Here is a 15111-nt window from a genome sequence, read left to right as displayed (position 1 = left end):
TACACTACACTTTTTGACACAACCTAAACATTTCTGCAGCCCTATCACACCCCGACTGACTGGTCAGAGATCACAATTAATCACAAATGTTGCACTTGAACACACCATTCTCTAACTGACTGACCCGACGGTGACTTAACATGACGAATTGGCTGAAAAAAAGCCTCCACGGGGTCCTACAGGGTATCTGCCCTGTAAGGTACGGTGAGTTGTAGGTGAGTTACGGACCAAAACAACAAGAGCGACAGGGAGATTCTCAGTGACTGATTGTCAGCTTGGTATATAAGTCCATAAAGACTGGGTGGAGAAAGAGCTACTGCCCTGCTGTTTGCAGCAAATAAATGTCCTTGTAGAGCTGAGCATCCTGTAGACTTTTAGCACTTCAGTAAGCTGTGACATCCTCTACTGCTCTCAAAAAAACAAAACAAAAAAGAAAAAAGACCTGAATGCAAATTACTAACAGGCTCTACTCACATTGTGTGTTACACAGGTCACTCCTGCCGTTAACTCAGTGCAGACTGAAGCTAAAATGTGACTCCAGCAGTCAAAAAAAACAAAAAAGAAAGATCAGATTTGTTCTTAATGATGAGGACACACACAGAGCTCAGAGCCTTTGTGTCAGAGTGGACAATGACCTGGTTCACCATCCACTTCCTGGTTTACACATGCTGACTTTGCAATGCTACTGGAGAGGAAGTCCGGCTCTGAGAGTGTATGTGTGCCAGCAATAAACTTTAAAATGACTTGACTGCAGATCCACAGTTTTGCTTTAGAGGTGTAAGAGAACTTGAGAAAATTTGTGCTGACACACAAGTATGTGTCATATGTATGTATGTATGCATGACCACAGACTGTTACATATTCTCACCATCACTCAACACCAAGCAAATAAAAACAACACAGCCCAAACAATGATGACTAGAAGCAGAAGAACAACACGGACACTGGCTCTCAAGTGAGGCTTTGCTGAAAATCACCATTTTATATATATATGTTATACTCTATATACAAAAACTATTGTTCATTTATGAAATTATAGGGATACAATATAGGAAACTCCAGAAATTTTAATGTAATGGATATAAGATATCACACATTCAACTCATATGAAGAGGAAAAATATGAAATACACTATTCTCTTTAGGTCCGTGAAGGAATTATTAGCTCAGAGTCCTCAGTGAGTGCATTTATACACAGAATACGAAGCAGAAGAGATCCCAAGTATCAATTTGGTAGGTTTTCCATTTAAATATCACTATGAGAGCCTCTACAACACAGTGATGATGTCCTTATTTTTCTATATTGATAAAAATAAGGGCAAAAAGAATCATTTACGATAAAAACTAATTATCAAACCTTTCTTTAACAGTAGAAGAACAGAGATCATTTAAGCAAATACCAAATACTGAGTCACACAGTCCTGATGGAGTCCCTGCTGATTTTTTAGAAAACAAAAGCACCACTTGTCATCAGACTAGCAAAAGAAATTAAAAGAACCATCCAAAAATTCCACTACATATAAACACAGCAGCTTATAAAGTCATACCAGACAAAGATCTAATACACCAGTTCTGACAGAGCTCTGTCAATAATGAATACAGATCCTAAAATCAAAGCATTAGCAGCCAGATTAGAAACAGTGACTCCAGTTAAAATCTCCATAAACCAAACAGGCTTCTCTCAACATCCTCAAATAAATACAATCAATACATGGCTAGACAGTGGAAAGGCATTGATAAAGTCAACTGGACATTTATTTTCCACATTCATTAGATAAAGATATTGTAGAGTTAACCTAAACCCAGAGTTCCCATAAATGGAATCACTTCACCCATGTTTACTCTTCACCTGGGCACACAACAAGGGATGTCCATTAAGTATAGAACCACTAGCACAATATGATAAGCTATGGGAAGGAATTCAGGCCATCAAAACACAAAACAAAATAGCTCTATAGGCAAATCATATTTTATTGTACTTACAAAATCCTAAAAACTCACTTCAGGAAATATTTTAAGTCATTAACAACTTCTCTAAATTGCCAAATTATTCACTTAATTAGAACTAATCTAGTATTCTCCCACTGTCTGACCATGCCTGGAAATCAACTGCATTATCTCATCACGGCAACAACAGTAACTCAATTAAGAAAAACAAATTGGGATCAAAAGCCACTGGCATCACAGTATACCATATGTTTTTTAAGATTTACTTTCACGCTCTCAGAGTTTATTCACTAGTAACACATTTTTTGTCACAATCACAATCAACAACTAGATATCCAGGGCTCAGCAAACACCACTGACCATCCCTCTATCAAGTTCCCACAGTAATGAATATTTCATAATAAATACAAGAACAATCTACTGATTTCTACAATTATTGCCAAGCATATTATTCTGGAAAAAATGGAAATCAAAAAGCTCAAAAATCTATCTGTGGACTAGTTTACTTATTAAACACATACTGATGGCAAAAAACACAGCTCTGCATGCCGGCCTTTGAGGATAACTGGGACCATTCCATATTCATTATTACCTCACAATAAACTGATGTCCCAACTCAGGGGCTGGAGCCTATCCCAGCTGTTTGTCTCAAACATGCACATTCACTCCTAGGGTTAATTTTAGAATCACCAAATAACTGACGGTGGGAGGAAGCCGGAATATCCAGATGCACAGAAGGAACATGCACAAAAAGGCCCCAGCTGGGATTCGGACCAAGAGCCCTCTAGCTATGAGGTGATGGTGCTAACCACCACACCACCATGCAGCTGCCCCCTAATATATATGCAAATGTGATGACAATGTTGGTCTTAGGTCTTACGTGGTGAATGGCAAACTAATCGAATACCGCCAAATGGTTACTAATTAAACAGTCTGGCTAGGTAGCTAGGCTAACCATCAGCTAAATCTAGCTCAAATACAAGCACCTGCTGCATGGACAAGCAAGATTATGACCATTTATCCTTTATATACACTGCCTGGCCAAAAATAAAAGTCGTCAAATTTAACTAAGCAAATAGGTAAGAGCCTCCTATTGGACAATTACTGCATGGGCAATTATCTTTCAGCTGGCAGCAAGTTATTTAACCCCAACTGATGCAATGAGTAGCTTCTGATTTTTTAAACAACCATGTCGAAAGACACATCCCGTGGTCGTGGAAAAGATGTTAGTGTGTTTGAGATGGGCCAAATCATTATCATGCATCAAGCAGAGAAAACATCCAAGGAGAAAGCAGAAACTACTAAAATTGGGTTAAGAACTGTCCAACGCATTATTAAACATTGGAAGGATAGTGGGGAACAATCATCTTCCAGGGAGAAATGTGGTCAGAAAAAAATCCTAACTGATCATGATGGACGATCACTTAAACGTTTGGTGAAATCAAATCGCAGAAAAACAACAGTAGAACTATGTTTAATAGTGAAAGTAAGAGCATTTCCACACGCACAATGCAAAGAGAACTCAAGGGATTGGGACCGAACAGCTGTGTAGCCCTTAGAAAACCACTAATCAGTGAGGTTAATCAGAAAAAAAAGGCTTCAATTTGCTAGGGAGCATAAAGATTGGACGCTGGAGCAATGGATTATCTGGGGTTGCTGCAGTTGGTCAGGTTGATGTTCAGCAACAATATGTGCCCAAATAATGAGGTCAGCGGACTACCTTTATATACTGAAAGACCAGATTATTCCATCAATGGATTCTTTCTTCCCTTATGGCATATTTCAAGATGACAATGCCAAGATTCATCGAGCTCAAATTGTGAAAGAGTGGTTCAGGGAGCATGAGACATCATTTTCACACATGGATTGAACACCACGGAATTCCAGATCTTAACCCCATTGAGAATCTTTAGCATGTGCTGGACAAGGCTTTGCGCACTGGTCCAACTCTCCCATCATCAATACAAGATCTTGGTGAAAAATTAATGCAACACTGGACGGAAATAAATCTTGTGACATTGCAGAAGCTTATCGAAGCAATGCCACACCGAATGAGTGACGTAATCAAAGCTAAAGGCGGTCCAACAAAATATTAGTGTGACCTTTTTTTTTTGTATATATAGCATTATTATAATAGAATTATTGCAACTACTATTACAGCTATTTATATGAATCAGGTATGTTGATAACATATTTTACATGTTATCAGAAGATCTTCTCATGATTAATCATTGTTGTTACCATCACTACTACCACCATCTTTCAACAACAGCAAGACTATTTGTTGGCTTTGATTTTCTTTAGATCTTATCTTTGCTTAAATATCGTTTCCTTTTTTCATAAAATCTCTTACACTTATTTTGTTTTTAATTATTATTGATGATTATCATAATTATCAATAGAGTTCACCCATGGCCTTAGCGAATCTTGACCCAATTTTCTAAGAGGAAATAAGTATATTGAGATGAAGTATGGCTACTGAGCAGCACCTAGAGTATCACACCTGCTTTGGACGAGATAGGACGCCGGCGTTTGTTTGTTCGCCGCTTCTCCGTCTCAAAACAAAAGCTAATGTTTTTTTTGCTAGCCATTTCTAAGACATACAAGTTTTGCTCTTTTTGCACAGATTATACTGACGGCGGCTCGCAATCAGAGCTGTCCCAATGCAAGTGACCATCTGGCCAGTCCTCCAGCTCTGTGCGTGGCTAGCAACTAGCATTAGGCTAACTTCACCTGAGCTCGGCCCGATGCTGAAATATTCCACTTCGCAGCTGCTGAGCTTCTGTAACTCCACCACTCCAGCGTGCATCACAACCATCAGATGGCTCGGACTTAAACGGCAACCACGTTCTATCCACCGAAGCGCCCGGACAAAGTTTGTTTACACCCAGCATGGTTCTGCTACGGTTCCATCCATCTGGTCCCCATCCGACCATCGCACCTCTACGACGTCATCAGAACACCTGCACACTAGGGATTTGTAGGCGAAATGGAAAACATGAAGTGGATCGTACTGTGCTGTGGAGTTTACAGAGACTCCCACCACCAGCTCTGTCTTAAGTCACATTGTAACTTTTGAAACACACAAGCCCCCAACAAGAAATCCCTTCTCATCCATGAACATATTCTAGAAAAAAGGTCGGAAATCGGGGCCGATCACGTGGTTTCTGAGTCGATCGGAATCGGACGTTTCATCCCGATCAGGGATCGGATATGTAACCGGTATGAAACCTCTGCGTTGTGTTAAGGTTAATGGATGGAGAACACACTGTTGCTTTTTCGAAGGTCTGTTTATTTTCCAACCTTTCCTCACCGAACATCACGAAAGAGAGGACGATTACAATGACGCAAACATTAGCACAAATAAGTAAAACATGGAGCAACATGGACAAAATAAAATGACAAATATAAGTGAAAAAATGGGAGCTCACCTTTCCTCACCGAACATCACAAAAGAGAGGAACAGTTTTGGCGGGACCGTGGCTGTGTTCGAAACCGCCTACTTCTCCTACTATTCCTACTAGTCATGCTTTTTTAAGTTCCCGGATGTACACTAGATGCATACTAGATTCGCCGAAATGTTGAGTATTCATCATGAGGTTACTTGTCACACTCAAACTACCCAAGAATGCAACGTAACGTGACGTCGCCCATCGCCATTTGAACGGTCAAATTCCGTTAACGGGACGAGAGCAGTCAAACCGGCATAACCGGAAGTGCGTTGCTCACTGCGGCTAGCTTTAGCGCCGAATTCGTGGGAACAAAATTGTAAATAGCCGGTATTTTGTCAGATTTTCAACACCTTGAGGGTCTAAATGACTATTTTCTCGCCTGAAAATGTTTCAAATGTTGCTAAAGTTATATATTTACAGAGTTTATAGCTTAAGCGAAATCAGCTTTTCAGGCTGGCTGATTTCGGCTCGGGCAGGAGTGAAGTGCACTGTGTGTAAACGCTCTGCATACTGTCTGATCGATGAATATGCCGTTTGCAAGTATGTAGTATGTAGTAGGCGGTTTCGAACACAGCCCGTGTTTTTTGTCACAAATGTTGATCCCCCATAAAAGAATGTATAGAAACAGAAAAAGAATACAAAAGTTCCACCCGACTAATCTTATAAATATCATAAATAACAATTAAAAAAATAATTTTGTGGAATTATACACAAGCCAAGTTAGCCAAGTTAACCCTTGTTACACATATATATACATACATACATATATATATATATTTATTTATTTTTTTAAATCAGAACTATAATATTTCAAATGGAATCATATTTCATGGGAAAAAATAACAGCTTAGTATTTACTGTTATGTGGTGGTACAGAGTCAGACCGTCTCAACCAAAGACATAACACTGAGGAAGGTGAATATCCCTAACTACAATTATCATAACTCTTTATGATAATTGAATTGAATTTTTATGTCTATGGTCTCAACTACACCCAGAAACAACGCATGCGTCATGACGTCAGTTTGCTCCATACCGGTACCGTAAAGCGAAGCAGAACACGGCAGCAGCTTGAAACTGGGGGCGCGTATGTCTGCGGTGAGGAGGTATTTTAAAGAGGATGACAATGTGAGATATGCAAACTTGGGATTTAAAGAGGTGGCAAGGACATCGCTAACATCTTTGATGAGAAAAGGAATAGGCTCACACCTAACAAGGTAGAGATGTTGGTTTTCATTAAGAAAAATGTACATTTCCTTCTGTGAAGCCAGAGGAGGAGAGTGAGAATTAGGAGTGCAGTTCCGAATAGCACATTACTGGCCTTACTTTATAACACTGTGGCACTTTTATTTGCTTATTTGTTTACATGCCTGTCAGGTATTTCAAGTTGAGCTGCTGCTCGTTTTATATTAGACATTGTTGCACTAAACTACAACGTGAAGAATTTGTTTATTACTTGATTAATTAAATTAATAAAACTAATAAACACTTCAAACGGTAAAACTAATTAAATTAGTTAAATGATAAAATAAGTGAATAGAATAAAAAAATTAAAAAAAAAAAAAAATCAGGGACATTCTGGATCTATTTCTTCGCCATTCTTCATTCTTTTAATGTACTGTAGAAGTATCGGATCGGGACTCGGTATCGGCAGATACTCAAAATCAAATGACTGAGGCATAAAAACCTGATCGGAACATCCCCAATCATGGGCGATTTAAATATCCACGTTGACAACCCCTCCGTTCCTTTTGCAACAGAGTTTCTGAATCCGCTTGAATGCCTTCGTCTGCAACAACATGTCAAGGCCCCTACACACAATAGGGGCCACACCCTAGATCTGGTAATCACCGACTCAGCCTCCATTAAAAACCTAGAGGTCTATGATTTGGGGGTGTCTGACCACAAGGTTATCTCAATGGTCTTGCCAGTTCTACTGCCCCTTTCTGGACCTAAGGGACAAATGTCCTTCAGGAATCTGAATCGCCTCAACGCTGTCAACATGGCCACAGACCTCCAACGCATCACCTATCCAGCCTCTGCAACCATGGATGAACGAGTAGAACACTATAATACATCACTGAGCAGTGTCCTTAAACTCCATGCTCCTGTCAAGACACGGGAGGTCAATTTACAACTATCTGCCCCCGGTTCACACAGGAACTGCGGATGATGAAAACAGCGGGCCGTGCTCTGGAGCGCCGACTCAGAAACACTGGGCTCCCAGTTCACAAACTGGCCTTTCGGAAACATCAAATAGCCTATTCCAAGTCCCAAAAAGAGGCTCGGTCAAAATTCTATTCCAACTTAATCAATAAAAACACTGGCAACTCCAAGAAGCTTTTCTCTACAATAAATCATCTTCTGAAGCCCCAACCATCACTTTCTCCTGAAACTACAGATGAGCACTGTAATAACTTCATTGGCTTCTTCAGATCCAAAGTCAACAACATCCGCTCTCTGATGCCCAGCTCCTACCCTCCTTCTCCCCTTGCCTCCCACCCCTCCCTGGGGAGTTTGTCATCTCTCCCATGCTTCACTGTGGTTCAGCACAGCCACATTGATGAAATACTAAGAGGAATGACACCTACCACCTGTACCTTGGACCCCCATCACAACCACCCAGCTCAAATCATACATCCCAATTCTCAGCCCGATCATCACTCAGGCTGTGAACCTCTTATTTCAAACTGGTCATGTCACACCTGCCCTCAAGGTTGCTGTCATCCACCCCCTCCTTAAGCCCAAAGCAGTTGCCTCTCAACTTCAGGAACATTTACAACTAAACAACTTGTTTGAAAAATTTCAGTCAGGCTTTCCCTCAGCCCATGGCACCGAAACAGCTTTGCTTAGGGTAACGAATAACCTACTGATGGCAGCTGACGCAGGATCACCATCACTTATTCTCCTTGATTTGACAGCTGCATTTGACACACCATTCTCTTGGAGCACCTCCATAACACGATTGGACTGTAAGACTGTGCACTACAGTGGTTCCAGTTAGTGCTGGGCGGTATACCGGTTCACACCGAATACCGGTTTATAATTTCGTTATGATATTCATTTTTAATATACCGCCATACCGGTGTATTTGATTACACAATGGGGGGAACGCTGCGTCGCGCAACATTGTTTGAGACGGGACCCTCGTCAGTGTTGCGCTTCTAAACACGCATGTTTACTGTCTATGGGTGCGAGGTGGTAATAAGCACTTCCGTTACGCGAAGGTGAAGGTGGATAACAGCGTTTCCCACACAATTCGTGGCGGTGCGCCACAGATTCAACACCGGCCGCCACATATTGCGTTTCGTTATTATTATTATTTTTAACGCTATTTAAAAAATACTCGTATTCGTTAAGCTGCATTTCCTTTCCCTGCTCTCCCTCCGTCTCTCTGTCATCACGCGTCTCTCTCACATAGCCTACACACACACACACAGCCCCTCCCCTCCGTGCACACCGTGTGTCTCCATCAGCGAGATCATCCCTGGAAGCCTGGAAGCTTGCTAGCTTCAGCGTCGCGTTAGAATAGCTCAACCGCAAGAAGACGGCTGTCAAAAATTCACGAAAGGTTGGCATCACGTGCAACTTTAAAAATCACACATTTAAAAGTCCTATAAAATATTTTATATTTTTAATACAATGTTGTCCCGTCCCGACCCATAGTAAACAACCAATTACGCCTTCTTTATAAATTTAACTAGTCACAAGTTTGCCGTAAAAAAAAAAAAAAAAAAAAAAATGTAGTTGGGTTGTCGAGGTCTAAACACTAGCAGCTGTGAATCAAATAAAGTAGGTTTTACTCTTACACTGAATGTTTGCTGCTTCAATCCAGATGAGTATTGAAAAATATTTTCCGCGATTGAAAAAGAGACGTGCGTGTTGAGGATGAGGACCAGCCTGAACCGGAGGTATCAGTCTGAAACACAGCTGAACAGTCCGACCAGTGTAATTAGCTATGTTATTAATTTGTTTACAATGAAAATGTGAATATTAATACAATAAAGTTCTGTGTGACCAATTATTAACGAAGGAATTATTTTGAAGAATTTTTATTTTTATTTTTAATTCTGTTCTCAATCTGTAGAAAATGCTGTGAACACCTAATTATGCATGAAAAAAAACACTGTGATATAACGTGAAACCGTGATACCGTGAAAAAATACCGTGATATGTATTTTTGGTCATACCGCCCAGCCCTAGTTCCAGTCCTACCTCTCAGACAGGACTGAATATATCTCACTGGGAGGATGCAAGTCCAGGTCGCTGCCTGTCACCTGTGGTGTTCCACAGGGCTCAGTCCTTGGACCCATCCTTTTCATCATTTACATACTACCCATTGGCCGTGTCATCAGCAGACATGGAATTTCTTTCCATTGTTATTCTGATGACACACAACTCTACATCAAGACTACTCCAAACCCCTCTGCAGGCCTGTCATCCCTCACCACCTGTCTCGAGGAGATAGAGACTTGGATGAACAGCAACTTCCTCCAGATGAATAGCAATAAAACACAGGCCCTTGTCATTGGCACCCAACATTAGGTTCAATCTTCACCCATTACTCAAATTTCCTTGGATGGTCAAATCATACCTCTCTCCTCCTCACAAATCTGCTTGTCCATGGCTTTATCTCCTCGACTACTGCATCGGACTCTTCACCGGGATTCCTGGCAAGTACATCCAGAAGCTGCAATATATTCAAAACAGCGCTACCAGGGTCCTGATGAGTCCTAAAATATGAGCACATAACCCCCATCCTCTACTCACTGCACTGGCTCCCTGTCCCATTCCGGATCAACTATAAAATTCTGCTGCTCACCCACAAATGCCTCAATGGACACACATTTCCTTACTTACAAGAACTCACTCCACAATTCTCCACCCGCACCCTCAGATCTGCAGGCAGCGTCCTCCTCCGAGCCTTCTGCTCGGCGGCACCTCGCCTATGGAACACTCTCCCTATCCAGCTGAGGGCTGCACAGAGTCTGGACTAGGCATGGGCCGGTTACCGGTTTCGAGGTATACCACTGCATTAAAAAGTCAAGGTTTCAAAACCACTTAAATTTCATGTCATAAAAGTTTTTTTTATTTTTTTTTTTAAATGCAGACATTGAAAATACACATTTTAGAGCTATAATCATAATACCGTGAAACCGTGATATTTTTGCCTAAAGTTATCATACCGTCATAATACCGTCAATGAATAAAGTATTTTTCTATTCTAATCTCATACCGGCTCATGCCTAGTCTAAAAACCTTTTTATTCAAAAAGGCCTTTGACTGCTGACATGACTATGATCTGTGTATTCTATTATTTTTTCTTTATTATGCTTTTAACTTGTTGCTTTTACCTTGTAGCACTCTGAGATCCCCCTGAGATTCTCAGTTAACACTTCAACTGAGAAACTGTTAACATTGTTTCCATTTAGGCTTTCTAAGTAAAAGGAGACCTAGCCATGGTGCAAATCTTAAGAAAAGGCAGGGTATTTTCTGTTGGTTGCTGGTAATCTGTTATCGTAGTAAAAGGTAGCATATGTGCTGCAGGTACAAAGTGTTCTGCGTTGTGCCAAACCTTTACACGTTTGCCTCTCTCCTTTTCCCTTTGCTCACATAAACAGTAGATCAATAAAGCTGAATTCCTAATAAAGCTGCTCTCATATTTTCCCCAAGGTTTATTTTGTGACATTGCGAAATAGGTCTCACAATATTACCGAAAAGCGTCCGATTAAGACAAAGTATCAACGCACATACATTATAAGCGCTACATCAGGTCCAAAACTCGCCAACAAAATGAGTTAAAGTCAATGCCTCTGCAGTGATTCCAGCAATATTTACAAGCACGATGATGTTCCAGAGAGAAAGTTAGAAGTAACAGAATGTCTCCAATGTTTCCTGGCACAGTTCACAGCCTCCTATAGAGCACAACAAGCATAACGCTGCTGAAGGAGCTCACAGACACATCTACCTTTCGCAGAGCAGCAGGGCAGGGATCTCGCTCAATAACGTGTAAATCACTAAGTTGGCAAGACTGGCAGCGATTGTCTCCTCTTTTTACCATGTGACATAATATGTTTTGAATACGTTATTCATTATGTGAGAGAAGGGAATTTGGAGCGTGACGATGTAAAAATGTGAGCACTAAAGTAAGTACTAAGTACTAAAAGTGCGATTTGTGAGCCTTGTATTCACTGCAAACTGCACCCGTTGGCATCAATATAGGAATTAATAAACTAGGAGGTGATAATTCCAATGTTTTGGAAAATTTGGAACCAGTTCACAAGTGGAACAATGCCCATCCCTAATAGTAGTAGTAGTAATAATACTAGTTGTAGCTGGGTTGTTTTATTTGTATTAATAGTATTTCTGGCAGTAAAAGGTACTTGATTTTTCTTCAGTGGCTGACGAATAAGGGTTTTAGTGAACACTCTCAGGTTTTAACAGACTGTTTAACTGTTATTTTGTGCTTTTTCAACTCAAGTTTATCCAGACCTAACCCAGGTCTGAATGGGTTAAAGTGGGTATCTGGATGTGTATGTGTCAGCTGATGAGTAATAAAAATATAACACAGTCAGATAAGAGAAAAGTTAAAGATCATCATACAGCATCTCCGTTATTAGTTGGTCCACAAAAGTGCAGCACAACACTCATCAAAGCAAGATAGGATTTTGTTATTAATACCGACATTCTTTATATTACAGAGTGTATTCTAGAAAATCGTAACCAACCACACATTTGCTTAGTTCATATGAAAAAGGGACAGCTGGTCAGTTACATTATTCCTGTCAAATATGCTCTATATAATCTGCCTGAAAAACAGATATAAATCAGTCATCCACAACATAGGATTTTCAGATTGTGCACCCCAAAGTGCAGCAGTTGTTATTTATTAACTACACAATGGTAGCAGGGTTAAATATGAAAGGTGTGTCCAACTTGAGCGTTCTCTGCTGAATTAAAAACCGGCTACAACAACTCAAACACTGATCAGATACTTCCAGTGACAATTCAGATAAAGTCTATCAAAAAAGTCCCTTAAATCCCTCAAATACATACAGACATTCCTATTGCCATGTTGGGCTTTCATTAGTTAACCGTCTTACCTGGTCCCCCTCAGACATTTTTCCTGTCCGGCAGTCATTCAGCCACTGAAGAGATATGAAATGTCAAACGACTGCCAGCTTGACAGGAGCAAAGTTCAACAACAGGCTCTTTACAGGATTATCTCTCCGAGCCCAGTGACTGGCCAGGGCACTTAGCAGATTACCTATCTCACTACTTAGATTAAAGGATTGGAAGAACAGGGAGAGAGGTGAAGAAAGATGAGACATGAAGAGAGAAGCCAGCAGCAGTAAAATGGCTAATTTCAGTGCATCAGAGGTGGAAATATCCTGCACAGAAAAAGCAGATTTCAGGAGAATACCCCTGGAGTACACTACCAACTTTTACAAGAGATAAATAGGATTCAACTAAAAACACACATACACAGCTACTTTGCTGAGTGGAGTCCTTTAAAGGGATAGTTCGCCTCTTTTGACATGAAGCTGTATGACATCCCATACTAGCAATATCATTTATGAACATTTTCTTACCCCCCGCTGCGTACTGTGAGCCGAGTTCCAACCTCGTTTTGGCGTTGACAAAAGTATTCCGGCTAGTTGGCTGGGGCTACAAAAATAAAGTGTTTTGCTTCTCAAAACAATATGCGTTCAAAAGAGTAATACATTTGCATCACAAAAAAAATCGTTCTCCAGGAAAAAGTCAGACCTCACAAACGCTTGGCGCCATTTTCTCTCCCTTCGTATCACTGCGTGCTGCTGCCTGCCGACAGCGGCGCCTGTTACGGTGTTTACTGCTCAGAATCAGGGGACTGCGCTATCTGCACTTCGGTCTGCACGGTCTACACAGCCAACTAGCCGGACTACTTTTGTCAACGCCAAAACGAGGCTGGAACTCGGCTCACAGTACGCAGCAGGGGGTAAGAAAATGTTCATAAATGATATTGCTAGTATGGGATGTCATACAGCTTCATGTCAAAAGAGGCGACCAATCCCTTTAATGTAATATGACGGGTTTCTCTGTTGTCCTGCTCTGTGTATGCACCCTCCCGTGATCCACAGAAGTCACAGATGAGCTCCAGACCTCTAGTCCCAAGCACTTGAAAACAATTTAGGCACCCAGATAGCAAGGTGCATTGGGTAAGGCTTCATGGTCAGAGATGAACCCACATGAGCGAGAACAGTAACCATTTTTTAATGCACACTCAGCCCATTCTTGACAGAAGGCATTACGAGGGGTCCAGGTGTGGTCATTGACTATTTTGTTGTATATTATTCAACGTTATGGTAAAGCAACCCTGTGTTCAGATCCTTCAAAATAATTAATCTGTTCCAGTGAAAACAGAAAAACTGCCAGTTACCTGAAAGCAACCGATAGTTTGTATTAGCTAGCAGAAATTTAGTGACAGACTGATCATAATACAATCTGCAGTTTTGTTGAGATCTTTTAAAAACAAATGACACCTCATCAAAAGCACACACTGCTATTTCTGTCTGACATCCACAACTGCTGCCAAGCCATCAGACACATATTGGGCAGTAGTCTAAGCTTCAGAAATAATTTTATAACTGGAATAATAATAATTACCAGAAGAGAAAACAGACAAAATACTTAAGGATATCACAATAACTTCCAGACATTATGAAAGACACACATTTGCCCAAATACCCCAAAACAGAACCAGCGACACCAACCCTAGTAATGTGTTAACAATGTTAGACTTAAGAAGTACAGTATACTGTAGATAAGAGAAGCAGTAACGTGATCTAAATATGCCACATAAAGACTGCACAAAGCACTCACATCACCTCCAATTCAAAGGAAGCAATTAGTGAATCACATGTGAGAAACACTCGCAGCCGCAGATTGCGAAGGTCTAATAATGCCCACTGATTCAGCACGATAATCACTGATGGTACAACAGTAGAAAAGAGCATTTCAAACCAGAGAGAAAATGCATGATCAGCTCCACTCAACGAAACAAGGTTACAAGCTAGAATTTGATGTGGTTCTCTAAGTGCCATAGCAAGGAGCATTACACAAGCCAAGCCATCTCATCCCACCTTAACAAAGTTTACAGGGAAGAGTCCCCTTTTCCCGTTGAGGTCTCCCTCCATCCAGCCATCCTCCTGTATGTATTGCACGTTCTTGATGACGTCACCCGGTCGCAGCGTCAGCTCGTCATCCTGGAGAGCTTCATACTCATGCTTCACCACAACCTCTATTCCACACAGGAGGGGGAAATATACAGAGGGAATGGGGGACAAATAGTGCGGGAAGGAGAAGAAGCCAAAACAACAGAGAGGAGGAAGAGTAACAAAAGGAAGGGTCAGCAGTGAGAGAAGGAATATAGGGGAAGATGAGGAAGTTCATGAAAAGTAAGGGAGAGACGTGGGAAATCATAAATTAATAAGGATTTTTCATTAAATTCAAAGTAACTTTGCAAAGTAAACATTGTCTATACTTATGCCCATCTATGGAAACCTATGTCAGTGCAAAATGGTCTCAATTGTGCAATTGTAAGTCAAAAGCATGAGATAAAAAGTCAACATTTTGATTATACAAACATAACTATACGGAATAAAAAAGCTCAATATTAAGATTAAATGTCTAAACACTGGCTTACTTTAAAGCTTTTCTTTAATATTTGTATC

General features: G+C 40.7%; 1 protein-coding gene across 2 annotated transcripts in view; it reads right to left on the bottom strand.

The window, feature by feature from the left end:
- cd2ap (CD2-associated protein) overlaps nt 1-15111 on the bottom strand; it is a 90773-nt gene that overhangs the window by 55427 nt on the left and 20235 nt on the right. For both annotated transcript variants that reach the window (XM_075459636.1, XM_075459635.1), the window contains exon 2: nt 14521-14678. In XM_075459636.1, the coding sequence (XP_075315751.1) occupies nt 14521-14678 (158 nt within the window). The remainder of the gene's footprint in view (nt 1-14520; nt 14679-15111) is intronic.

The sequence above is a fragment of the Odontesthes bonariensis genome, chromosome 24 (genome assembly GCF_027942865.1).
Source record: "Odontesthes bonariensis isolate fOdoBon6 chromosome 24, fOdoBon6.hap1, whole genome shotgun sequence".
Lineage (NCBI taxonomy): Eukaryota > Metazoa > Chordata > Actinopteri > Atheriniformes > Atherinopsidae > Odontesthes > Odontesthes bonariensis.
Note: the sequence above shows the minus strand (reverse complement) of the source record. Positions and strands in the feature narration are given on the sequence as shown.